At 51.4% G+C, this 26,724-nt stretch overlaps 2 protein-coding genes across 7 annotated transcripts in view; one reads left to right on the plus strand and one right to left on the minus strand.

The window, feature by feature from the left end:
* Window positions 1-13,641: 13,641 nt before the first annotated feature.
* LOC125116969 (proline-rich protein 36-like) lies at window positions 13,642-14,353 on the minus strand. The gene is made up of 2 exons (XM_047762663.1): window positions 13,855-14,353; window positions 13,642-13,658 (listed from the first exon to the last, which is right to left on the minus strand). Exons 1-2 carry the CDS (start codon window positions 14,351-14,353, stop codon window positions 13,642-13,644), a joined length of 516 nt encoding a protein of 171 aa, XP_047618619.1.
* The window catches only part of CDH23 (cadherin related 23), a 438,655-nt gene continuing 426,132 nt past the window's right edge, over window positions 14,202-26,724 (plus strand). For 4 of the 6 annotated variants that reach the window (XM_047759778.1, XM_047759772.1, XM_047759774.1 and 1 more), the window contains exon 1: window positions 14,207-14,612. The gene's annotated coding sequence lies outside the window, so the exon portion shown is untranslated. Of the gene's footprint in view, window positions 14,613-26,724 lie in introns of all 6 variants that reach the window. The other 2 variants (XM_047759777.1, XM_047759776.1) reach the window with 2 other exon arrangements.

The following is a 26,724-nucleotide window of genomic DNA, read 5'->3' on the forward strand; positions in this document are numbered from 1 at the left end:
GGGGCTGGGAATAACACATCTGAAGTTAAGATAGTTTATAGAGAACTCCCAAGATGTTTATCACCAAACCAGAGAAGGTAGGCAGGCCAGGGATTTTACCCCACGTGTGGCAGATGAAGAAACTGAGGCTCATCTGGGAGTGTTAACAGCTGGAGTGACTCCCATGCTGATTTGGTTGTGCCAGGAAGAGCATGCCTAGCGTTGGCTTCCAGAAGACTTGGGCCCCTGTCTCAGCTGCAGTTACAGATCCTTCTAAGATTTTCTATTTTTTTGTGTCTTTTTTTTTTTTTTTTTTTTGCTATTTCTTGGGCCGCTCCTGTGGCATATGGAGGTTCCCAGGCTAGGGGTCTAATCGGAGCTGTAGCCACCGGCCTACGCCAGAGCCACAGCAACGTGGGATCTGAGCTTTGTCTGCAACCTACACCACAGCTCACGGCAACGCCGGATCCTTGACCCACTGAGCAAGGGCAGGGACCGAACCCGCAACCTCATGGTTCCTAGTCGGATTTGTTAACCACTGCACCACGACAGGAACTCCCCTAAGATTTTCTAAAGCTGCAGGCATCCTGCCTGTTACGGCTTCTTCCTTCCACTGTGCCTGATGGGGCTGTATCCCATCGTACTTTCTTTGAAAAATTTTTCAGATTATCTTCCTTAGATAAGTTTTTTCCCCTCTTTTCCTTTTTTTTTTTTTTAATTGAGGTATAATTGACATCCAGGTGCACTTGTTTTTAATTACCGGCGACTTCACCTTCAGGGCCACCATGAATAGCAGCTCCAGGGGACAGATGCCATTCACCAGGACAGCAATGAATCACCAAGAGGTGAGTCCCAGTGCGAAGCTGGAGCTGAGCCTAGGAGGAGGTGGGGGGTCCTTCTCATGTACTGGCTGAACAGGGGTCAGGAGCTCTGCTCCAGGAGCCAGGGCCCCTGGGCACTCCCTGGTCTGTGTCGATTGGCAGGGTCCATGTTCAGAGTATAGACTTCTGGGGGCTGACCTCCACCCTTCTCAGGGATGAGGGTAGGAAAGCCCTGGGGACTGAAACCTAGCTTTAAAGTTGAGGTGGTTAAGGAAAGGGAGCAACACTCAGAGGTGGGTACTTAATATACTATATTACAAAGTTTAACGTTGTTAATAAAGCTCTTTGAATAGGCATCCTTCAGCCATTTTACAGATGACTTAAATGGGCCTGTGGAAGTTAATTAACTTGCCCAAAGCATCACACAGCAAGGAAGTGTCAGAGCTGGGATTCAAACTCAGAACTGCCTGATTCCAGGCCCCACTGTTACCTCTGGGCCTGGAGTCCAAAATGAGCCCATAAATGTTCTTGGCCTATTAATTAATATTTTTATTATTTATTTATTTATTTATTTATTTTGCTTTTTTTAGGGCTGCACCCACGGTATATGGAGGTTCCCAGGCTAGGGGTTGAATTGGAGCTACAGCTGCTGGCCTACACCATAGCCACAGCCACACCAGATCCGAGCCGAGTCTGCAACCTACACCACACCTCATGGCAAAGCCGGATCCTTAACCCACTGAGCGAGGCCAGGGAATGAACCTGCAACCTCATGGTTCCTAGTCAGATTCGTTAATCACTGCACCACTACAGGAACTCCTAATATTTTTAGATAGAAACGAGTCTACGGAGAGAACTGGGATGGCTGAGGACAGGAGAGCTGGGGGATGGGTATGGTGGTGCAGATGATGGATGGGCACCATGCACCGCCCCCTCCCACCCCCCCGCCCCCACTTTGGCCCTTGTGTCTCCAAGAGGACCAGTGTTCCCTCCATTGTGGAACTGGGGTGGGGTCCCATAGGGTGAGAGGTGCTGTGCTGAACTCCTCGGCCTCTAGGTGGCGCCCGTACTGCACATCTGGCCTGTCCTCCTAGGCTGGTCTGTCCTCAGTGTTCAGGCTGTCCCTGGGCAATAGCTCCCTCCCCCAACCACCAGCCCCCGCCCAGCCCCAGGCCACTTCTGCCCTGGCTTTGGCAATGAAGGGTTGGCAGGGCCCAGACTGGAAGCTCATGCCTCAACTTGGTCCTCCCTTGCAAGCCCTCTCCAGGGCCCTGGGTGAGGGCTTTGGGGATTGCTCAGATAACTTGCCAGCTGCTCTGCCTCCGGCAGTTTGCTCAGCCCAGTTGAGCCTCACTTTCCTCATCTGTAGAGTGGAAGTGGGTTTTATTGCCAGGATGTTGAGAGTTCAGATGGAACCATTTATAAAGTGCCTGGCCTGGTGCAGATGCTTGACAAATGGGAACTATTAAGATTGATCCATGGACAGTGGCTGCCCGTTGTTACCTCTGCCTGGCTGCTATTTATTCTTTGTCCTTCTCACCTCGCAATGCCAGCGCATCACACCACACCTTACCCATCACCATCAGCTTGTGCACCTGGCTCCTGTGCCCCTGGTACCTCCTTGGAGATGATGTAGAATAGCGATTAAGCAGAAGGTGCTAGAGTCCCGCTATCTGGGTTTAAATCCTTGACGCTAGCACACCTTGTGTGGCCTTGGTTAAGTTTTTAGCTTCAGTGCTATAGATTTCTTGGTGCTTACTCACTAAGCATTCCAGCCTCTCTGGTAGTTAGATTGGAGCCACGTGACTAACCAGTTCTGGCCAGAGAAATGGGAGCGGGAATCATGTGCAATGTCACTCTAGGAAAGGCAGTAAAGAGCCTGTGGCCCTCTTCCATCCATCTTGCCCTGTCAGAGTGGCGGGCGTGTTTGTGTTTCAGATAGTATTGCTCTAAGATAGAAGAGCCCTGGGTCCCTCTTTCTCGGAGGAAATCCATCCCACCAGCCTTGCACCGTAGTGCAATGTATACTTTGCAAGAAGTAAACTTTTATTGCCACTGAGATTTCAGAATTTGTTTATACTGCACCATAACCCAGTTTAACTTCATGGCTCCAGCCTTCCCGTGTGTCAGTTTTCTATCAGTGAGCCGGGGACAACAATAGTGCCCTTCTCATAGAGTCATCGTGGGGATTAAGTGAGATTGTGGGTACAACCCTTTTAAGATGTGAAATCTCAGTTTTTGCTACTTCTTAGGAAGGTCCAGAAAAACACGAAATGGCTTTAGATTCTCAGAGCAGGAGGAACCCTGGGAGGAACTTGAACTCAGTCCCTCGGGTCAGGTGGGAAGGCAGAGGCTCAGTGGGAGACATGCCTTGTTCAAGGTCATTCAGGCAGAGAACAGCAGAGTCAGGGCTGGATCCTAGGTCTTCTGACCTCTGGTCTAGTGTTCCTTCAGAGATGCCTCAGTCCCTGCTCTTATGATTTGATTGGGGACAAGACAGACAGACATAAGGCAACATGATCACTAAAGAGTCTGTGCTGTGTACAGGTGCAGCAGCTGTCCAGAAAGTAAGGGTCTCGAAGGTCAGAGGAGGACCTGGGGTTCTGGGGGGGTGGGCAGGGAAGGCTTCTGCGGGGGTAGTAAGGCTCGGAGAATGGGTTTCAGCAGAGAGCAGGGAGGGCAGCGAGCAGTGGCTGGAGAGATGACAGAGTAAGTGGAAGCCAGGGGATGGGGAATTCTGAAGAGCAGAGCAGTCCATGGAACAGACAGGTCAAGGTGTAGTCTGTTTAACCAGTTCCCTGTTGAGGGGTCAGGCCGCCGCCTCGCCCTCCCACCCCCCATTATAAAAAGCATTTCACTAAACATCCTTGTACTCACTTCTGTGTATCTGTGTATTCTGCCGGCTGAGATGGAGCTTTGCAGGGAAGAGGGGTTGGGGTGAGGCCCAAAGCTCCCCTGGGCCTGATTTCTTTGGGTGAGGGGTTGGGGGCTATGAAAGCTACCCTGATGCTTCCTCTTGACATCAAGACTTCCAATTTCAGTCATTCACCCTCCACGTTTACCAATTTTGGCCTTGCTGTGTGCCAAGTCTACTGTTATTGGCTCAATTTAAATGTCAGTCCCTCACTTTTCAGCGCTTCAATTTAAAGAAAAACTTTTTTATCACCACCATAGATGAGAAAAACAGTATCAATTGCAACAAATGAAAGATAAGTAGCAAAATAAATACAATGCTAACAAAAGAATATTAAATACAACCAAAGGTGCCTGGTAGAGTCTGAGAGAAGGCCTGATACCTTCTAGATCAAGAAAGGATAATCAAGGAGTTTCCATTGTGGCCCAGCAGGTTAAGAACCTGACTAATATCCATGAGGATGTGGGTTCAATCCCTGGCCTCGCTCAGTGGGTTAAGGATCTGGTGTTGCCATGAACTGTGATATAGGTTGCAGATGGAGCTCGGATCTGGTGTAGGCTGGCAGCTGTAGCTCCAGTTGGACCCCTAGCTTGGGAACTTCCATATGCCTTGAGTGTGGCCCTAAAAAGAAAAAAAAAAAAAAGATAATCGAATGTTCAAAGCGCAATCAAACAAACTGAGCCTTTCTTCTTTGCATGTTTATATAAACTACAACAGAACCACAACTGGAATAATTTTCTCACTCTGTGATTCAAAGACATGACCTGAAGAAGGCTCGCATCTAGCAGGAAGTGACTTGCAGGCTACACCAAAGGGGGTCCCCATCTTCCAAAGACGTGAAGTGGGAACAAGCTCTTTTCTGGGATAGTTTGATTGCAATAGGGCCCAAAGGTGGGAGATGGGGCCAGCTAATCCCAGGCTGCCCCTCTCTTTACCGCACCCTGGGTTTCCTGGTATGTGACTAATGGGGCCAGGGTGGGGCTCAGGGCCTGGAGACAGCAGCTCTTGTGAACAGCCCCCCAGGCCAGGCTGTGGACATGCCCAGGGGCATTGCCTTCTCCCTGTACCACAGTCTGCAGTCAGGGCAGGCAGGCATCACAAGGTCCCACTTTGGAAGGGCCCAACGCTCAATTTCAAGCTCTGTCACTGTCCTTCTCTATGGATTGCATGCTGGCAGATTAACGAGAGGGAGGCAGCCCCTCTGCGTACCCATGTGGAAAGAACTCCAGGATTTATTTTAAGAGAAAAAAAAATCAAGTTACAGAACAACATGTGAAGTATGACTCTATTTATAAACAACAAAGAATTCTTTATATACACACATGCCACTTTATTATTCAATTTCCCCCTCCACTGGCTGGTTATACCCACCCATTTATGATTCTTCTAGGCTTAGCCTAGAGATAGAACAGGCATCCTTGATTTATTAATGCTCACCACGCATCGCATCACATTTTCACCCATTTCCCGGACAATGCAAGGGCCTTAGAACATTCTAACTCCATTTACCCCCTTCCTGCCTCGTGTGCTATTGTGTCGCGTATTTTAATTTTCTCTCTTAATTTTAGATATGAGTTGTATTGTTTTACACAACCAAGAGTCATTTGTATTTATCCATATTTCCCTTTCTATTGCCCTTCTTTCCTTCCTGAATTCCCAAGCTTCCATCTGGGACCACTTTCCTTCTGCCTGAAGCATCCCCTTTATAATTATTTTTATATTTGAACCATTCATATGGTTTAACATTCAAAAGCAAAGAAGCGTTCTATGATAGATGCCCCCAGCCCCAGACTATATATTTCCATATGGACACACAACATGACTTGGAAGGATACACACCAAATTGAGGGCAAGGGCTTATCCATGTGGTCTGATAATATATTCCTGTGGCCTGTGTATAAAGAAAAGGAAAGTCTGGAGTTCCCAGCATGGCCCAGCGGTAACGAATCCGACTAGTATCCATGAGGATGTGGGTTCGATCCCTGGGCTTGTTCAGTGGGTTAAGGATCTGGTGTTGCCATGAGCTGTGGTGTAGGTCACAGACATGGCTCGGATCCCCTATTGCTGTGACTGTGGTGTAGGCTGGCTGCTGTAGCTCCAATTCGACCCCTAGCCTGGGAACCTCCATACGCTGCAGGTGTGGCCTTAAAAAGATGAAGGAAGGAAGGAAGGAAGGAAAGAAAAGAAAGGAAGGAAGGAAGGGAGGGAAGGCAAGTCAGGGCAGGGCAGCCAGGAGATCTAGTCTTTTCTGGCCATCCCGCAGTGCACACAGCCTCTCTGAGTTATCTGAGTCCTCTTTTGATCCTGGCCCCAGCCCTGTGGGCCAGGAGGGGTGAAGTTCCCCATTCCCAGGGCAGCTAGGGACCATGGATCCTGGTACCGTTTTATATTCATCAACTCATTCAATCCTCACTAGCATCATTTCCATTTTATAGATGAGCGAACTGAGGCTAGGAGAAGTCAGATAACCTGCCCGAGAAGCAGAGCCAGGATTCAGACTAAACCCAAACCACCTAATTCCTGAGCCCAAGCTACCACTAACTCCATTTGACAGATGAGGAAACAAGGTTGAGCCATATGCTCAAATTCACAGGCAATAGTGGCCGAGCAAGAACTCATATCTGTGACTTTGGGGGTCCATATCCATCCCCCTCCCACCAAGGCCAGTGGTTTTCCTCTGCACATTAACATCACCCAGGGAGCTTTCCAAAACACCCTGTGCCAATGTCAGCCCAGAGCAATCAAATCCAATTCTCTGATCCTATTTTTATGTCCCTGGCCCTCCTCCCAAGAGCTCCTCTGGTGTAGCCAGGGTTAAGAACCCCTGCCCAGGCTTTGGACAGGGCTTGGGATCTGACTGCCTGGATTTAGATGAATTCCGACTTTGCCCCCAGTGACCTTGGGCAAGCTGCTTTTACAGTTCTGTGCTGCCTTAGTTTCCTCATCTGTGAGACTGGATCATTAGAGGGTCTTATGTGAGAATCAAGTGAGATAATCCATGCAAAGCACTTGGAACAGTGTCTGGCACAAGATCCATTTTAATTGAATGTTAATATCATCATTATTATTGTCATCATCATCATCACTTTTATTTTGACTTTCTGTGTAGCTCTGTAGAGAGTCTGCCCTTCTCCCCTCAGGTTCCATCTGTGAAGGTACCTTGAACCTTGAGCTATGGCCTGCCTGGTCTTGAAAGGTGCCTTCCAGCTCGGATGTGTTCATGACAGTGTTAGCTGGCTGGATCTCAAGCCTGCTCTGCCACCCCCACTCTTTCAGAAGCCCGCCCGGTCTGGTCCATTTTGTGTGGAGGCTGCAGCCAGCACATGCGTGGGCAACCAGGGACCTGCTTCTGTGGGCTGAGTCCAGCCTCTGATTATCGTGTTGACACTACTCACAGCCAGGACATGCTGGGCTGTGCGGAGAGAAATCGCCCCTAGTGGTGGTGGTGGTGGTGGTGTGCAGACCAGGCTCCAGCTACCCCTAGAGAAAATCAGAGGGCCCTGTATGGAGGGCCCTTCCGAGGAGCAGGGTGGGGGATCCTGGCAGAGCAGGGAGCCCCAGGCCCACTTCCTACCAGTTCCCAGAGCACACCGTGCCAGTCCTTACCACCGAGTGCCATTCTGCTCCGATGCATAATTCATGCCCCCATGTGCCAATCTGTGCCAGCTTTAATTAGCTCCTAACTTTTTGTCATTCATTTTGCTGTGAATCCCTTATAAATAAATGATGGGAGAGGGGAGCAGGGAGCGGGCGGGAACGTGAGGGAAGGAGCCTGGCTCCTCGGGCCACGTGGGGGAGGGGGGGGTGTCTCCGGAGGGGCGGGGCGGAGTGTGCGGGAGGCCAGGCCCTCAGGAGGTCCCAGGGCGCCCTCTACTCTGGAGATGGGGGTGGGGGGCAGCCCACCTTGTTCGCCTTCCAGCCTCGCTCACTCACAAGCTGCGTCGAGCCGCCACAGCTGTGCCAGGCTCCAAGGGCCCACAAACTAAACTCAGGAGCACACAGGCTTGGTTTATGGTGGCAGGCGCTGCCCCGGGAGAGGGCGCGCGGCCCGGACGCAGACAGGAAGCGACAGACAGCCCAGCAGCGGCAGCGGCTGGGGCTGGGAATAGCCGGGCGGAGGCTGAGCGCTTGGCGGGGAGGGGGGGCAGCCAGGCTGTGACAGAGAGCGCCCAGCGGAGGGGCGTTTATGCGCGTTAAAAATAATAATCGCCCCTCACGGGGCGGAGAGACTGGTATGGGAGCGCTGTTTTGTTTTCACAGTTTCTAAAGCACTTGAGTGCGTGTTTTTCTCTTTCAACCTGAATGGCAACCTTGGGAGGTGTTCGGGGAGGCCGGGGGCTGTGGTGCCCATTTACAGCCAAGGAAACCGAGGCCAGACGAGTCGGTGCAGACCCAGAGCCACCAAATGCTAGTCTCCCGAGCCTTGCATTACACCACAGGGCCTTGCCTCCTTTCCAGCCGGGAAAACTCTCCAGGGGTGGGCTGGGGGGCCAAAGGGGAAGCCAGTCAGTGCCAGGTAGTTGAATAGGCTGGACGGGTTTAACACGAAAGATCTGGACTCCCTTGCCTTCTTTTCCTCTTTTGCTTTCTCAGAGTGCCAGTGGGCCAGAAGATTATTTGCTGTTTAAGGGCTGCAGGGACAGGGATGGGGAGGTGCCCATTCCTCCAAGAGGCCAGCCCAGGGCCACTGTGGAGTCTCTACCAGTGCAGACTCTTCCTCTCCATCCTTTAGCCCATCATGCCTTTTCCCTGTTACTGGGCATCTTCACCTCCAGGTCTGTCCCCCTCTGCCTCCAGCATCCCTTGCTGAGTGGCTCCATCATGGCATACCAGGCCCTTCTTGGTCCAGCCATTGCTCCTCTCCTGAGACTCCTCTCTCACCTCTGCCCAGCATGCCTTGGTCCAGCCCTATTGCCCCATTACCTGAACTCTGCAGACGATTTGATGCCCCCTGTGACTTTGTGCACGCACGTGCGTGCACACACACGGCCCCTCTACCCCAGATGCCCTTGCTGGTCTCATCTGGCCAGGCACATGCATCTTCGAAGGCTCTGCTTAAGTGGGTCCTGCTCTTGGAAATCTTCCTCGAGTCTCCTGGGTGATGGTGGACTAACTGCACCCTTCTTGGGGGTAGGGGGGTGGGGTGGGGTGGCAATCCCACTGTCACTGCTGGACCTGGTCCTGGCCTCAAGAATGGCATTGCCTTATTCCTCCCAACAGTTTGTTTCTATATCTGTCACTCCACCTGAACTGTTACTTCTCTGAGGACCAGAAAAACTTCATGTGTTTCTCTGTGTTCTCAGCACCCAGTCCAGAGCCTGGCACACTGTGGATCCTCCAGGAAAGCTCTCTAGATGAGTGAACAAAGACATGGTCCCTGCCTTTGAGGACCCTAAAGTCTGTGTCTCCGAGCTAAAGATAAACTTGAGCCCCCTACTGAGATGTGGCCACTTCAGGAAACCCCTGGACAAGGTCATCTGGATGTGGAAGGAGCCAGTATATGAATTTTTTCTTGTCCTTCCTCCCTCCCTCCTTTCCTCCTCCTTCCCTCCCTTCTCTCCCTCCCTTTCCTCCTCTTTTCTTTCTTAAGTTTTGGAAAGGGAGTTGGAGGTACTCTGGCAATGCTGACCCCATGTTCTTTAATCCCCTACAACTGACAGGAGAATCCTCATGTGGTCCATAGCAGGCAGGGTTCTCATGGTTGCCAGCAATGGAAATGAACTCTGGACAATTGGCAGAAGATGAATTTACTAGTTAAAAGGGGGTAGGGGTAGGGGTGCTTGCAGAATCAGCTAGAGGCTGGAGAACAAGGCCCAGAAAGCAAGAACCAAAAGAGGTGGGTGGCCAAGAATGCAGCTGAGAACACAGCCCAGGTCAGGCTTCAAGTGCTGTCGGTCAGGGTTTGGTACTTTCCATAATTTCTAAACCATTATAAACTATTTCTAAACTTTGTGATTCTCTTCAAGGGTCCAAGTTGAGAGTGGCGCTTCTAACTGGCTGGCCTGGACTATGTGCTGTGCCCTGTGGCCAGGAGGCAGGACAATGGAAAACCTTCTCTTCCAGTTGTTACAGTGGAAACAGGGCCTGGTCCTGTCCGTTCCTTCCTTAGTGGGGAGCTCCCTCAGTAGGAGGGGTTTGCCTGATGCTGGGTCCTGGGCGATAGCATCTCTATGGTTCTTTACAGTTGTCAAAATGCTCTCACATGGTCCCAGGAGGAAGGCCGGCAGGTGCCATGATCTCAGTGAACAAGTGGAGATCAAATCTCAGAGAGGCGGAAAGACTTGTCTAAAACCATGTAAAGTGGTAGGAGATGCTCCAAAGGTTTGGGGGAGAGGTTTGGCAGTTGGAGAGAACTCTGAGCAGTTGGTGGACAACCCTGAAATGGTTTGAGGGCCAGGGAGAAAGTCTAGAATTCCCAGGGATTAATGCTCTGGAGATGAGAACGTGCTAGTTCTTTTTCCCAGTTCTGAGTCTCCTGCCAACTCTGCCATCCTACCTTTGGCTGCTTCACATGTAGAATAGCAAGACTGCTACTCACCAGGGTCCGAAAATGCCCACGTGGAGTATCCATAGGCAGGCCCCTGGGCCTTTGCTCATACTGTTCCCTCCATCTGGGATGCTTCTCTGCTTTTGCTGCCTGTTGAACTCCTGATCCTCCGGGCAGCCCTTCTGGACTCAATTTTCTTAAGAGTCCATCACCCCACCCTCCTTGGGCCATATCTCTGCTTCACTACACTTAACTTGCCAGACTCCACTTGATTTATATGTCTGCCTCCGTCTTGGCCCAGGAGTGCCTCAAAGATAGGGCTGCATGTTATTTGCGTCTCTGTCCCCAGTGTGCAGTGCTGGCTTGTTACCCTCGGATCCATTCCCTGTACTCCTCTGTCTGCTTTGAATCACATCAGCTCCCACCTGGGTCTGCAGCTCCTGGCTGGGATGAGCCAAAGGGATGCTCTGGGGGAGGCCAGAGGTCTGGGGGAAGGGAGAAGACAGGGTGTCTCCTCTACACTTGGCCTTAGGCAGTGTCTCTGGCAGTAGCTGTATCCCTGTTTCCCACCAGCCAGGTCCATGGTGGTTCCATCTTCTGCTGCACGACCCTGATCCTGGTAACTCTGCTTCCTCCCCTCATCCCTCCAGCCTGGGGTGCAGCAACTTTCTAATGCTGCTGAACTCTGGGTTACCACTCCAGCCCCTGTTAGAATTTTCAGCTCTTCCATCACTGTGTGACCAAATTTACTTTGAATCACCTGCTACACACTCAGAGCAACTCTGTGGGCTGGTAGCCCTCGGACAGACACCCCAGTTCCTAGCATGGTGCTTGGTATGGGGGGGGGGTACTTGACAGATGCTTGCAGAATATAAGTGGCTGCCTGAGAGTTCCTATGAACAGATGTATGGTGCCATTGCTAGAGGAGGTGATGGTCTCCCTGAATTCAGCGCTGTTTTGTTCATGTGTCTAATGACTGCAGACAGCCTGGGCAGTCACAGTTTAAGAGAAAAGGTGGCCAACTAGAAAGAAAGAAGGGTTTAGGATGGGAGAAGCTTTCAAGAAGACTTCTAGTTCTTGCATTTTATGAATGAGGAACAGGAGGCCAAGAGAGGTCATGACTAATCCAAAACCATTCAGCTGGAGAGCAGTCTGATAGTCAGAACCCAGACCTCCCAACTCCTGGCTCCGTCACCCTGGGTCAAACTGTGACTCCCTGAGACCTGTCAGGCCACACCTCCAGCTCTGCCCTTTGTCCTCAAGACCTGGACTCATGTGTCCAATGGCCTACTTGCCATCTGTACCCAGTCATCACACTGGCCTCTCACCCTTGACACATCCCAGGGGTGTGCTTGCCCCTCTCCCCATGGTGGTCCCCTCCCTTGCCCCCCAGCTCAGGGACCAGCACTCTCTCCATCTATTGTCACAAGCCAGAAAACCTGGGAGTCTCCTTGACACTTCTCTCTACCTCACCCCTTAGTCACTCCCTCTCCTAGTCCTGTAGAATTTTTTTCTTTTTCTTTCTTTCTTTTTTTTTTTTTTTTTTGTCTTTTTAGGGCTGCACCTGAGGCATATGGAGATTCCTGGGCTAGGGGTCTAATTGGAACTGCAGCTGCTGGCCTACACCACAGCCACAGCAATGCCAGATCCGAGCCGAATCTGCAACTTACACCACAGCTCATGGCAATGCCGGATCCATAACCCACTGAGTGAGGCCAGGGATCGAAACTGCATCCTCATGGAGGCTAGTCAGATTCGTTTCCCCTGAGCCACAATGGGAACTCTAAGTCCTGTAGATTTTTAACCTCTTAAATCCCACTCCCTTCTACACTACCACCCTGGCCCAGGACTCTGACACCAGGACAGCTGCAATAGCTCACAGAGGTGTGAAGCTCCAAGAGGGCAGGGGTTTGTGTGCTCACACTTGCGTGTGTGTTTCGTTCACTGATGTATCCCACATGTCAAGAAGATTCACGTGGTCAGCAACTTTTTCTGTAAATGGCCAGAGTAAATATTTTAGGTTTTGCGGGCCATGGAGTCTCTGTTGCAACCCCTTAACTCTGCAGTTGTAGTGGAGCCATAACTGGATAGGCATGTCTGTGGTCCACAGAAACTGTGTTTACAAAAATGAGGGGAAAGATGGATTTGACCTGGAAGTTGCAGTTTGCTACTAGCAAACTGAGAAATTCTTAGCACACAGTAGGTGAGAACTCAATATTTTTAATTGAAGAAATGCTTTTGTCATCTATGACCTCCTCACCATTTTTCCAACTACAACTCAGATCATGACACTCCCACCCCTCAACCTCTATCCCAACCATCTGCTTCAAAGCTTCCACTCCTGGGATAGAGATCAAACCCTGATTAAGACCTACACGCCCTGCACAGTCTGGCCTCTGCTCCCACTGTGGCTTTATGCTCACTATCCTTCCCACCCTCTTCAGTGCTCAGGCCTCTCTGGCCCTCCTTCATGTCCTTATGTAAGCCATTTCCTTCCCATCACAGGGCTTTTGCACATGCTGTTTCTCCTGCTTAAAATCCACACACTCTCTCTTCATTGGCTTATCCTTCAGTTCTCAGCTCAGTGTTATCTCCTCCAAGATGTTTTCCCTGATCTCCTAGACCAGGTGCCATTAAAGCATTTCTCTTCACAGCACTGATTCTGTCTGTAATTTTACCTGTTTTTGTGTTCCATTGACTGGCTGTTTTCTTCATTAGAGGAGCTCCACAAAGCACAAGGACCAAGCCTATTTTTTTCTTCATCATATTCCTGGAACCCATTTCCATTCTAGCACATAGGAGCAATAACGAATGAATGGTAAAGAACAGGAGCCTTGGAATCAGGCAGATACTAGGTCCAATACCTGACTCCACCACAAGGTAACTCACACACTTCCCTAAGGCTCATGTTATTATGGCAAAACCAGGCTAATGACAGGAGCAACCAGAAAGGCTATGCTAAGGATAGAATGAATTGAGGGGGAAAGTCTCAGCAGCCTAGGTAGAACCTGGCTCCAGGCAGCTATTGTCAAGATGCTGAGGGCAATAGTGACAGGTCCAGACATCCTATCATAGGAGAAATGGTTTAAAGAATTCAGAATGTTTAGGCAGGGGAAGGAGAGATCAAGGTCAGGCAGTGAGCCTCTTCAACGGTGCAAATAGGGACTCTAGCTGTCTGGAAAAGTCATGAGGTCTTCTTCCCCACAGACGTGAAAAAGAAGCTGGGAGGCGTGCAGTGGAAGGGTCTCCTGCATGCGTCAGGGTGCTCAGGGGACATCAAGGGTCTCTTCCAATCCAGGAAGACTGTAAGCAGTTGGGGGCATTTTGAGCTCGATTGATGGAGCGGGCGCAGAGAGGAGTGTGTGAGTTGGATGGGCAAAGGCAGCTGGTTGAGCCAAGCGCAGCTAAGTGGCCCCAAGCACTAGGTGGACTAAGCCCCCCTAGGCGCTCAGCGACTCTGGGAGCAGAGAGGGGGCGCTTAAAGCCAACAGATGGCGCAGGCTCACCTAGGCCGTGTGCCCGCTCAATCGTTCAGGCTTCCCGAGAGCGTTTCCCCCGTTGGCTGGAGGCTCGGGACCAGCGGGAGGCCGGCCAGGCCCCCACCCCTCTGCGGGACAGCGGGCGGCCCTGCGGGGCAAGGTTCCAGCACGCACCTGGGGCCCCTTCCTTGGGCTTCCTCCTTGCCCTTTGGGGGATTCGTCGAGTTGCCACAGCAGCCGGTGCCATGACATCGGCAGAGGGCAGCTTCACCAACACTAAAATATTCATGCCCTGAGCGCCTGGCAGGGCTTCGCGCCGCTCCCGGGGGTCCAAGTGGGGCCGGGGGTCCAAGTGGGGCCGGGGGTGGGGGGTGCAGGGATCCTGGCGGCCCCAGGTGGAGGGAGGGTGAGCGGCGGGGCGCGGCCGGGAGGGCGGGGGCTGGGCGAGGCGGGAGGTGAGGGAGGGAGCGTCAGGAGGCGGGGTCTGGGTGGCGGGGGCCGAGCAGGGCGGAGGAAGCGAGGGAAAGTTGATCGCGGACTTGAGCAGTGGCGTCGGCGGCAGCGGCTCAGGAGCGAGGGGCGCGGGCTGCGGGCGGGATGCTAGGTGAGAAGACGCGTCCGACAGCGGCCGGGCCCTGAGCCGGGCGGGGCGGGGCAGCCCGACCCTCGACATGGAGCGCGGAGGTGCAGAGCTTCGGGACGATTGGGGCGCGCCTAGTCCGAGCCCGCGGCGCGCCTGAAGTTGCTGTCTGCAAGCGGCCAACAGCTAGCGGACCGCCCGAAGGGACCCCGGAGCGGCCGGCGCGCCGCGGATGAGCCACCGCGCAGGCAGCGAGACGCGGTGGTGGCCAGCACCCGAGCAAGCGGCCTGCGGGGGCCGAGCCGGAGGAGAGCAGAGCCCAAGGCGCGGCGCCGCTCGGCACACGCACACGGTATCAAGAGCTGCGCACCGCCCCTTCCCTCCCCGCTTCCCTCGCCGCTTCACTCGCCTTCTCGGCGCGGTTCCCCAGCCACGCGTTGGTAAAGTTGAAGCCGTGGGGTCGCGACTACAGCCGCTGAACCACTTGTTCTTGGTGCGGCCATCGCCCTCGGCGGGCGCCTGGGGCTTCCTTCCATCCCGGGCCCCCAGCCAGCATGCTGCGTCCCGCTCCGAGCTGCGGCCGGACGCGCGGCAACTTTGATTCCCGGGAACTCGAATTCCCTCCGCGTTAGCCTTGGGAGGAAAGGCACTCCTCTCCCCACCCGGGTTTCTGAACCCGCGAACATTCCGGCGCATTGCTCTCTGCGCCTCAGAGAGGGTCTGGGTCTGGGGTGGGGAGAATTTTGGGGGCAAAGAGGGCGTTGGGATCCAACCCCGTCTTCTGCGCTTTGGGTCCCCATTTGGACAGTGGAGATGGGTTAGGACGCACCCCCACCCACCGCGGCGTAGGCATGGCATTGGAGGGACCTAAAGGCACGTAGCTCTTCCCACCCCTCATCATCTCGCAGTGCCCGCGAGAGACCCCCGAGGACTCCTGCAACCTTCCCACTCTGGTCCGGCTGTGAGAAGATGCGCCCCTCGCGGGGCAGGGAGCCTTGTGCGGCTCGAGCTTTGCCTCCCCAGTCCCCTGGCCGCCCTGCTAGTTGTTACCAGGAGACAGCGCCTAGGAGCGCAGCCCCTCGTCTCCCCTGCAGGTCAACCCGGGACGCAGGCAGAGCCCGCGCGCGTTCCAAGGTGGTGGCGGCACCAGCTGCTGGGCACTCAAAGCCTGGCTTTCCCAAGCCGTCACCTAGAGCAGCTGCCTCCGCGCCTGGGGCCGAGATCCTGTGCCCTCGCCGTCGGCCACCGCCCCACCGCGACCCCAGCCCCCAGCCCGTGTGCTATCGGTGGCCCTCTAAGAGGCAAATTAACATTTCCTGGGTAGTAGCAAGCCCCACCATCCCCAGTAATTCAGAAAGCAGCGCTTGCCTCTTTTTTCATAATACTTTGCCCTCTCAGACCAGATAGGTCATTGACCCTTACCTTTCAGCCTTTTAGCAAGTACCCCCACCCCAATCTGGATTTTGAAATAAGCCGGAGAGGCACAGGAGTGTGTGTGTGTGTGTGTGTGTGTGTGTGTGTGTGTGTGTGTGTTGGGTGGAGTCAGACTCTTGCCTGGGGAGAATTAGGCTGCATGGAGTGGGGTGGGCTTCAAGACCCTGTCTGGGGCCAGGTGAGAGGTGCTGATGCGTCAGCCGGTGGTCCGGGAGAGCTGGCTTGGAGTTAACATTTGGTTCATGGTGCAAGGGTAGGTGCACTGCGGTCAGACCTATGAGGGTGGTCAGCACCTGTGAGGGTAGGGTACCAAATGTCACTCTGCTGTGGAGGGGCTGGGAAGAAACCCCTTAGCTGGGGGAATTGGGGTGCTTGGTGCTGTCTGGGTTGGTGGGAAGGCAGAGTGGCAGATAGGGAGAGTATCCAGTGAGCTGGAAAGGTGGTACTACAGAAGTGACTGGTGTGAACCGGGAGGCTCTGCTGTGGGCGGTGGAGTCCTGCAAGGGTGTGGGTGGCCCAGAGCTGACATCCTGGGCTAGGCCCCCATACACATGTCTATCTCTGCCTTCCTGTCCCCCCGACCCCATCTGCTTACCAAAGGGCTTTATTTGAGAGTTATGATGGCGGATGGTCCTGGTTGCCTTCCACATAGCTCTCCCTTCTGATAAGTGACCTTACCTGCAATTTCACCATTAGAGATTCATTTCTTTGGGCTTACTATTTTAAAGGGCACCTTTCTGGAGCCCTAATTTAAAATGCATGTATTGGGGTTCCTGCTGTGGCTCAATGGGATTGATTGACAGTGTCTCTGGAGTCTTGGAACGCAGGTTTGATTCCTGGTCCAGTGCAGTGGGTTAAGGATCCAGCGTTGCCGCAGCTGCGGCATACGTCGCAAGTGTGGCTGGGATCTGATCCCTTGCCTGGAAACTCCATATGTCACGGGGCAGCCAAAAAATAAATAAATAAATAAATAAATAAAATGCACATGCTTGTAGGAGGTGAATGTCTAGTAGCCTTGCTACTCTGAGGGTAGCCTGTGAACATGCAGCATCTGCATCACCTGGGAGCTTGTTAGAAAGGCAGAGTCTTGCACACGCCCCCCCCCCCACCTTTTGAATCTGAATCTGTATTGGACAAGATCCTTGAGCGATTTGTTTGTTCAGTGAAGTTGGAGAAGCCCTGGTCCACGGTACCTACTTGGGAAGGAGCACCTCATAGCCTCTTGGTACAGAAAGAGTGCCCAAAGTGGTTAAGAACGTAGGTTTGAGAATGAGACTGGAATTTCTTTTCCAGGACATTTATGATAGGGTTGGATCATCAGCCCATTGCTGGGTGTCTTTCTTTGGGGGATATTTAGACAGATTTGAGTAGCAGCTCAGCTTTCTGTGCAATTAAAACATTGCCATGTGTGCTGCATATGGGCCAGTAGGAAGTGGGCAGAGGGGGCAGGGTTTCTGCAAGCTGGATAAGCTGTTCTGCCTCTAGGAGGCCTGGGGCTGGGTAGGGGCTGCCCCTTAAGGGAAAGAATGAAGCAACTGTCCTCCATTTCATCTGTCCCTCCCTGATGGGTGGAATGACCCACTGATCATACCTCTCCAGGCCACAGGACTTATGCAGAAGAAGCTGCAGAAATGCTCATTTGGGGCAGCCTGCAGTGGAGAGAATACCTACCAAGCCCCATTCTTACCCATCCCCCCTGCCCCAGCCCAGGCAGGACATCCTATTTCTGCCACCCTGGTGCCATAGGAGGTCCCTAGTCCCTAGATATAAGGATGATGCCAAAGCATGGTAGCAAGTCACCTTCCTGGCCTTCTTGAGGAATAATGATGTCCCTGAAGCCATCAGGGCTGGCCTCAGAATGAGGATCTGAAGGATTTCAGAGGAATTTGGATCAGAGGCTTGGTGAGGTCAACAGTATCGCAGGTGAAAGGTCATGGCATGACTTATGCATCCCAGCCCTGCCAAAAGGAGACTGTCCTTCCTCTGTGCTGACCTCTTTGCCAGGGGGCAGAGTGACAGGAGGGAGCTGTGAGAGGACATGGGTCAGCATGGTCATGGGCCTCTCAGTGATGCTTAGGTGAAAGAGTCCTTCATCAGTGAGTTCAAAAACAACTAGATCAGTAAAAGGCTTATTGTTTTCTAGAATCCTTAGGTTTTATTTTATTTTATTTTATTTTTTGGCTGCACTGGTGGCATACAGAAGTTCCCAGGCCAGGGATCGAACCTGAGCCACGGCAGTGACCCAAGCCACAGCAGTGACAATGCCAGATCCTTAACCCTCTGAGCCACCAAGGAACTCCTAGAACCCTCAGGTTTTAAAAAATTCATTGTTTTAAAATATAAAGATAGTTTTTTAAAATTAATTGCTTTTGAACGCATTGGTTTCAGTCAATTATAGTTGGATTTTTTAAAAAGATTCATTTCTTTTTATTTTGAGTCTCAATTTGCATTTTTCTTGGCCCCACGCAGTCCTGTTTGTCCATTAATAGGTGAGCAAGGTCACTTGTGAGGTGGACCCTGCTGGATGGGTTACTTTGGGATGAGAGTATATGGCCTCCAGGGAAGAGAGGTGGGGATGGATACAAGCTCTTCTGTGGTCCAGCCTCCTTCCCCTGTGCGGTGATACTGATGCTGCCTAGGGGTCACCATCAGTCAGGCCTTTACTGACCCTGGGTGGGTGGATGTGTGGTTTCCTCTGCAGCTGTGCCTCCCTCCCTCACTGTCCTTCCATCGAACTTTTTCCTTCTCTGCAGTGGTCTGGCTCCTCACTAGACAGTAAGCTCATTCAGTGCAAGGTGTGTCTTATTCCTCTTTTTTTTTTTTTTTTTTTTTGGTCCTTTGCCTTTTCTAGGGCTGCACCCTTGGCATATGGAGGTTCCCAGGCTATGGGTCCAATTGGAGCTGTAGCTGCTGGCCTACGCCACAGCCACGGCAATGAGGGATCCGAGCCGCGTCTGCAACCTACACCACAGCTCATGGCAACGCCAGATCCTCAACACACTGAGCAAGGCCAGGGATCAAACCTGCAACCTCATGGTTCCTAGTTGGATTCGTGAACCACTGAGCCACGACGGGAACTCCTCTTATTCCTCTTTGTATCCTCAGGAACTGATGTCTAATCACACTTTGTTGACTAAATGGCTATTGCATTCAGTGTGCCTATAACCAGTTTTAACTAGTCATGTTGGTTTCTTTTACGACTGGGCAGCTACTGGAGATCTGCCTTTATGTGAGTACCATGATGTTTTCATTCCTGTGGCTTTGTAATATATTTTGATATCAAGAAATGATGTCTTCAGCTCTGTTCTCTTTCTTAAGATCACTTGAAAATTCTGCATTGACAAAATTCAACCCCCTTCCGTCATTAAAAAATACTCAACAAATTACATAGAGAAGGAATTACCTCAATGTAATAAAAGCCATATTTGACAAGCCCCCCCCACCAAAAAAAAAGACTGGGCAACTAATGCCCAGCTTGTTGTGTGTTCTGGGCTCTAGGCAAATGCCCTGGGAGTAGAGTTCTCAAATTCACTTGCCCAGAGGGGTAGGAGGCTGACCAAAGAGTAAAGCAGCACCAAATATAAGACAATAGGGTGTGGTGGGGCCTGTGGAGGATGGAGGAGCACAGGCCCCAAGTAAAAGGCACAACTGTAGGCAAAACCCAGCTGTGTGACCGAAGGCAGAATAATGGTCACTCCAGGGTGTGACAACTGGGGCTCGAGGGATGCTTCTGGAGTCCTGGAAATTTCCATATCTTGATCTGAACATCCACAACAGTGGTGAGTGATCAGTTGTGCAGAAGAGTCAATGCAGAAGAATTAGAGCATTTATGGAGATGAATGGAACCATATTTATTCTGGTTCAATATGAAAATAGCTTTATTGAGTCCCATAAGGTAGAAAATGCATATTTTTACGAATATTATTGACTAGAAGGGTGTCAGTGAGACACTTGGCATTTTTAAGAAGTAGCCCCATACAGATAGCTTTCTAGTCTTTCACTGTGAAATTTAATCCGCTTCCGTCCCAGAGAGCGGGACGGGCTGCTGCGCCTGCTCCTTGCTGGGTGTGTATTTGGGTCTTGGCGATTGTGCTCTTGGGGCTCTGTCTCACCCGGGGACTCTCAGACGTCCGTCCTCAGCCTCAGGGGCTCAGGCGGTGACACGGAGTGTGACACAGCAGGCTCAGGCTTAGTGTTTGCATTTTTTTTTTTTTTAACCTTTCTTTGGCTTAGTCTTAAAACCTCCTGCAAGAGTTCGTTATGATGATGATCAGAAACCCGTTCCCGTCATGAGGCAGCTGGGAGCAGACTGAGCAGCCAGCTCTTCCTTTCGCGAGGGCTGAAGCCTTGCTCTGCCTGCCGTGACACTTTGCCCAGACCTTAGTTCGCTCAGTGGTTAAATGGGAATCATGTCCAATTACACTGTAGGCTTGTTATCAGCATTCATCAGAAGGAATCTGTACAGAAAGCCTTTTGTGCTGGGCCTGGTACACGGGACACATGCCGAATGTAGTCACTTTTATTATCATCCCTTTCAATTCAATCGTGTGTCAAGCACGTTGTATTCCAGCAAAGAGGTGACACCTCCACTTATTTGGAGAGCTGGACAGACAGTCTGTAAGTTTAGGAATTGAATTCTGCCTGAAGATGTGTGTATGTGGTTGCGGTTTTTCATTCTGTATTAGCTACTAGCAACATTAAACAAACAAACAAACAAACAAACAGCATGTTCATGATAAAACTCTGGCTTGAACTGGCAACATTAGGTCTTTGTTCCCAGTGGGCATGGGGTTGGTTGGGGCTGAGCTTCAGCTGTCCCTTTTATTTGTATTTTTATTTTAAAAATTCTTTTAAAAATAATATTTAAAATTATTTCATACAATAAGGTAAACAGATCTTAAGTGAGTTTTTGCATTGATATATGCATGTGTATATTCCCAGCTGGATCTGACGCATTCTTGGTGCGTTGGTGGGCTCCCTCGGGTCCCCTCCTGCACCAGACATAACCACTCTCCTGACTTGGCTCTGACTTCTGTCACCCACGTGAGTTTTGCCTGAAGGCCTCCTTTTAGGTTTAGGTGGCTTATAGTCTTCAGTTCTCCACAGTCTCCATTACTCCCTATTGCCTCACATTTTTCCCCACTTTACTCATTTGCACTACATCCTGGCCGTTCTAGCCATTTGAATTTGTGACATCTACGCCGAGGGCTCACAGAATCCTTAGAGACTAGCCAGGCTAGTGAGGCTCACAGTCAGGGAGTGGGCTGGTCCCAGACCCTCTCCTGGCTGAGGTGGGCCTGGGTGGTAGCCAATCAAAGGCAGAGCCCAGGAGTGGCTTAGGGGAAACAAATCTGACTAGTATCCATGAGGATGCAGGATTGATCCCTGGCTTTGCTCAGTGGGTTAAGGATCTGGCGTCGCTTGGGCTATGGTGTTGCTCACAGATGCAAATTGGATCTGGTGTTGCTGTGGCTGTGGTGTAGGCCAGCGGCTACAGCTCTGATTCAGACTCTAGCCTGGGAACCGCCATATGCTGTAGGGGTGGCCCTAAAAAAACCAAAAATAAAATAAAATAAAATAAAGTAAAAAAGACAGATCCCGGCTCCTCCCACCCCAGCAGAGGTGTATTGAGAAGGCCAGGCAGATCCTCATCTCTTGAAATCCAGCAGCCCAGGGCCTGACCCTGCAATCACAGTCACCCAGAGCCTCCTGAGGGCTGATCAGTCTGAGAGGGAGGGAGGCCTCCCTGGAGATGCGTCTTCCCCATGCCAGGCTGTTAGCAGCACTGCCGTCCTCTTTAAAGGCCATGCTCCATTTGGAGAGGACCTGCAATGCCATTTGTGACAAGGGCCCTATGTACCGTCTTGATTGTGTCTGTTTCTGAAAGAAGGCTGTAATTTGGGAGCCAGTGAAATCAAGGGAGGGAAGTAGAGGAGAGAGCGAGAGAGGGAGTGAGAGGGAGGGAAGACAGCGGAAAACAAAAGGGGTGGCTGGGGCCACGTCTGGGTCTTCATTTCTGTCACTGGTCCCGTCCCCAGGAGATGCTGGCTTCTCCTGGCTTCCCACTGGGGCTCAGGTCAGGGTGGGCTGGTTCCCTCCAAGGGGCTCCCTTTAGCTCTGCACCTCTTTTCTTCTGCTCTTTGCCTGCAGTTAAGAGCCTCGTCATCCCCCCACCACCACCCCCAGGCTTGCCTAGGGCTTCATTCTCTTCCATCACATCCCTTTTTCAGCTCTGACTGCCCTTGCCCTGGGAGGAGGCTGATCTTGACCTTTTCTCCTGGGGTCAAGAGAGCTGATGTTGTCTCCGGGAATCAGTGGTGACAGAGCTCTAAGCCAGGCCTCTCTGTGCCCCTTTTGCGGAGGCCTGAGGCTTTGTCTTAGATGGCGAGACATGGGTAGATGCCACAGGAAAACCAGCACACACTGGGCAGTGGGGCGGGGAGTCCTTCCAAACCCACCTCCTTTGTGTTTTGGTGTCCCACACCCACTGTTGGGGAGGCCTTTCATTCAGCCATTTAGTCAACCAATACTGAGCATCGCCTGCGCACCAGGCTCTAACCAGTAGCTGGGGACTCATGCAGGGCGTTTACACCAGTGCCATCCAATAGAAATAGAATGCAGGCCACAAATGCCAGTCACATATGTAGTTTTCAATTTTCTAGTAGCCACTTAAAAAAGTTGAAAGAAATAGATGACATGATTTTTGATAATCTGTTTTATTTAACCCAGTATATACAAAATATTATTTCAACATGTAATCAATATAACAGACTTTTTTTTTAATGGCTGCACTTGTGGCATAGGGACATTCCTGGGTCAGGGATTGAATCCAAGCCACAGCTGCAACCTATGCCACAGCTGCAACAACACCAGATTCTTTAACCCACTGCACCCATGCCTCTGCAGAGATCTGAGCCACTGAAGTTGGATTCTCTCTCTCTTTTTTTTTTTTTTTGGTTGCCCTGTAGCATAAGGGGTTCCCAGGCCAGGGATCAGATCTGAGCCCCACAGTTGCAACCTACGCTGTAACTGTGGCAATGCTGGATCCTTAGCCCCCTGTGCGGAACCTGTGTCTGAGCACTGCAGAGATGCCAGTGGTCCCTTTGTGCCATAGCAGGAACTCCTGCAGTCAGATTCTTTTTTTTTTTTTTTAATTTTTGCATATTATGGCTGCACCCATGGTATATGGAGGTTCCCAGGCTAGGGGTCCAATCAGCTACAGCTCTGGCCTACACCACAACTTGTGGCAACGCCAGATCCTTAAATCACTGAGGGAGGCCAGGGATTGAACCTGCCACCTCATGCTTCCTAGTCAAATTCGTTTCCACTGCGCCACAGCGGGAACTCCCCCTTTTATTTTGGATTCTTAACCCCCTGAGCCACAGCGGGAACTCACAGTACAACAAACTATTAATGAGATATGTTATGTTCTATTTTTGAGGACTCAACACATTTCAACTGCCCAATATCAGTGGTTACTTTTTTGAATTGGGGGAGATAGATTATAAATATACATTTGAGACAATTATAGATGGTCATGGTACTACAGAGAAACAGAGGGGGTAATTGACCTGTTAGAGGCAGAAGATAGGGTGTTTGGAGGAGGCATCGTGGAGAATGGGCACATGTGGTCCATCTTCATGGACCTGGCCCCTGGCAGGGCTGGGGAAGGGAGCGGGAGGTGGGGGAGCAGCCCATGTGTCCATAGCAGCCCCCCAGTACCCCGTAGCACAGCACAGACACTAGGCAAGGGATGAACTGTACCCTCTTTGTAGAGGGGGCCCAGAAGAGGTAACAATATTTTAGAACAGCACCTTACCTCTAGGTGTTCCTGCATGTGTGTGTGTGTGTGTGTGTGTGTGTGTGTGTGTTTCCCCATCTTCTCTGCACACTTTCCATGAGAAAGACAAGGATTAAGTTTATCTTTTGCTTTTTACTCTCTGGAGTTTTCTTTCTTTTCTTTTCTTTTTTTTTTTAAAATCCGGTATCTATCTATCTATCTGTCTATCTATCTATCTTTCTAGGGCCGCACCCACGGATATGGAAGTTCCCAGGCTAGGGGTTAAATCAGAGCTGCAGCTGCTGGCCTACACCACAGCCACAACAATGCGGGATCCGATCTGCATCTGCAAGCTACACCACAACTCATGGCAATACCAGATCCTCAACCCGCTGAGCAAAGCCAGGGATTGAACCTGAGTCCTCATGGATGCTAGTCAGATTCGTTTCCACTGATCCAAGACGGGAACTCTGACTCTGGAGCTTTACAAGCAAGGAGGAATTTGGTTTGGAAAACTGAGGAAGTTGAGGTAACACAGAGCATTTGGGGTTGTGTTCTCTGGGGGAGAGGGTCTGGCCTGTCCAAATTAGGGGAGCTTGGGGTGCTTAGCAGACCTAGACCCTGCTTTTTTCTCCTGGATTTAGGTTGAGGGGAGGGCTGGGAGGGGATCTTGGGATTTGGAAGAAGCATCCGTGGGCAGAGTGCTCTGGGGTGGGGTACATGCAGACCCGCCTTGCTGTCTGGACTTTATCTGTGATTGACCTGGGCCAGGGTGAACATCAGGTGCCCACAACACCCAGTCTATCCGGGCAGCTGGCTAAGAGAGTAAGGCTGGTTGGGCAGGTACAGGGCAAACTGCACGTGCTTACCCCATATAAAGTGGGGGGTGGGGGGGCAACACTGCTGCTCTCTGTGTGTGTTAACCAGGTGTGCAGGTACTTCGACTTTTCAGAATTCACTGGAAATCCAGATTTTAAACATACCAAATCTTATTTTAAGCATTAGCAATCAATTCAACTATTTAAAAATACTCTGAGGCTATCCACTCATTTATCAAATATTTATTGAGCCTCAACTCTGTGCCAGGCACTGTTCTAGGCCTCTGGGGTCCGTCAGTAGCTCTTGACCTTGTGTAATGTATATCGTAGGGAAAACCCCTCAGCAGGCTGCACGTGACCCATGGATGATCAGTTTACATATGACCTTTTTCACAGACTTAGAGTGTCAGAGCTGACAATAATAATGGGAAACATGTATTAAGCACTCACTGTGTGCCAGGCCCTGCGCTTGGCACTTCATATTCAATCCCTCTTAGTCCTGACAACAACTTGGTGAGATAGGAACTTCTCTTACTTGCATTTTGCCAAAGAGAAATCAGGCACAGAGAGGTTAAGCAGCTTACCCAGAGTCACATAGCCAGCAGGTGGTGGGGTGGAATTTGGGCCAAGGCAGTCTGATTCCTTAATCCTCACTCTGTTCTTCTCTCTGAACTATACTTAGAGAAGGCCAGAGCTGAATCCCTGACTAGACAGATGGAAACTGAGTCCAGAACGGACAAGTGACCCACCTTGGGTCTGCATGGAGGCAGTGACAGGTCTGGACCTTTATTGCTGTGTGGACCATACCTGTGATTAACCCTGGGCTGGGCAATGGTTTAACATCCATAGGAGTAAATGAGGGGAACACCACCAGCTTAGAAGCTACAGGTCATCCACCAGGATTAGGTTGTCCATCTGGGAAGGCCATGCTTCGGCGGTCTCTGCACTTGCCTGGACCTGGAGACCCAGCCTGACCCAGCTCGTCCACCTGTAAAACCAGAGGGTCAAATGCAGTGATTCCTGTGGCTTAAGCTCCACCCCACATCTTTGCCCCTGCTATTGGTCAGGCTGGCTGGTGAGCTGCCCTCAGTATTTCTGGCCAAACGTTAACCCCTAAAATGACCTTGCCCTGGACTCTGGGTCCTGGCTTGAGTGATGTCACTGGAGAACCATAAATTCATCTTGTAGTTTCCTTATGTTGATGTATGTATGGAAACCTAGCTGTGAGGCAGGGGAATATGTGGGGATGCTGTAGAAAGATGCTCCTGGCTGGCGTGTGAAGACTGCAGAGACAGTCCTTGTTTTGACCCAACTCCTTTCATCCTCTGAGCCACAGTTTTCTCCTCTGTGAAGTAGAAGCAAAAACCCTTCTGGCCAATCTACTTGATTTGGGGAGGAGGGGGCTTGGCGAAATGAATTGTGATATATAGACATCACAGTAAATAAATATTTATGAGTCATCACTATGTATTAATGACTTGAACTATGTGGGATTTCCAAGAGATATGCAGATAGAGATTTAAATAATACGAGCATCTCTAAACCCAACAGCAGTGTCTTTGAATGGCTTGGTGGCTTATGCCCATTCTAGCAACTTGGCACCCGTCTTTGGGGAAAAGTGTACAAGTCGACAAATATTATCCAGCGACTGCTGTTTGCATGACACTGCAAGGCATCCTAAGGAGTAGGAATAGATGGGTCCAAGAGTACCGTGTTTGGGCCAGTCAAACGTGCGTGTGCATGCATGCGCATGCGCTTGCGTGCATGCGTGAATGAGAGAGAAAGAGCCCTTTAGCCCCCTTCAGGAATTTCAGCATCTGGTCCTTGACTCAGCTAAGGTTTTCCTTCTTTGCTTTTCCTCACAGACGCCAAAGCTCTCCCCCGAAGTGCCGTGTGTGACAGCTGGGGGCTGAGGTAGCGCAGGGATGGCTACGTCCTCGGAAGGAGACAGGAAGGGCAAAGGGTGTAGAGAATGGGGGTTGCCGCGGGCTAGACCTGCCAGGCTGGCTGACCTGCCAAGCCGAGCCCGAGGGCTGTTGGAAACTGGAGCTCAGGCCGGAAGAAGGGAGCCCATGAATAATACAGCGGGAGGGAGGCTGTTAACTAGGTGACCTCGTTGCACCTGCCTGTTTCACAGCTTCCTGGGGAGCCGGCCCTGGAGCCTGGGGCGGGCGTGGGTGAGGGCGGGCTGGGTGAGGGCGGAGGGGAGTGGGAAAGGCCAGGTGGAGACACACGCCTTCGTTTTCCTTCCCGCTTTTCTTCCAACTGTCCGGCTCAGAAGTTCTTTGCACTAACAGCTCTGTCTCCTTCTGGCTTTGACCCAGATGGCCTTGGCCGTGCGTGTGCACGCGCATGCCTGCACTTAAGCACAGGAGCGCTCGAGCTGGTCATCCCGATGATCCTGCGCAAAGGCTGAATGTAAGGCCAGGCCT

The sequence above is a fragment of the Phacochoerus africanus genome, chromosome 15 (assembly GCF_016906955.1).
Source record: "Phacochoerus africanus isolate WHEZ1 chromosome 15, ROS_Pafr_v1, whole genome shotgun sequence".
In the NCBI taxonomy this organism is placed as follows: Eukaryota; Metazoa; Chordata; class Mammalia; order Artiodactyla; family Suidae; genus Phacochoerus; species Phacochoerus africanus.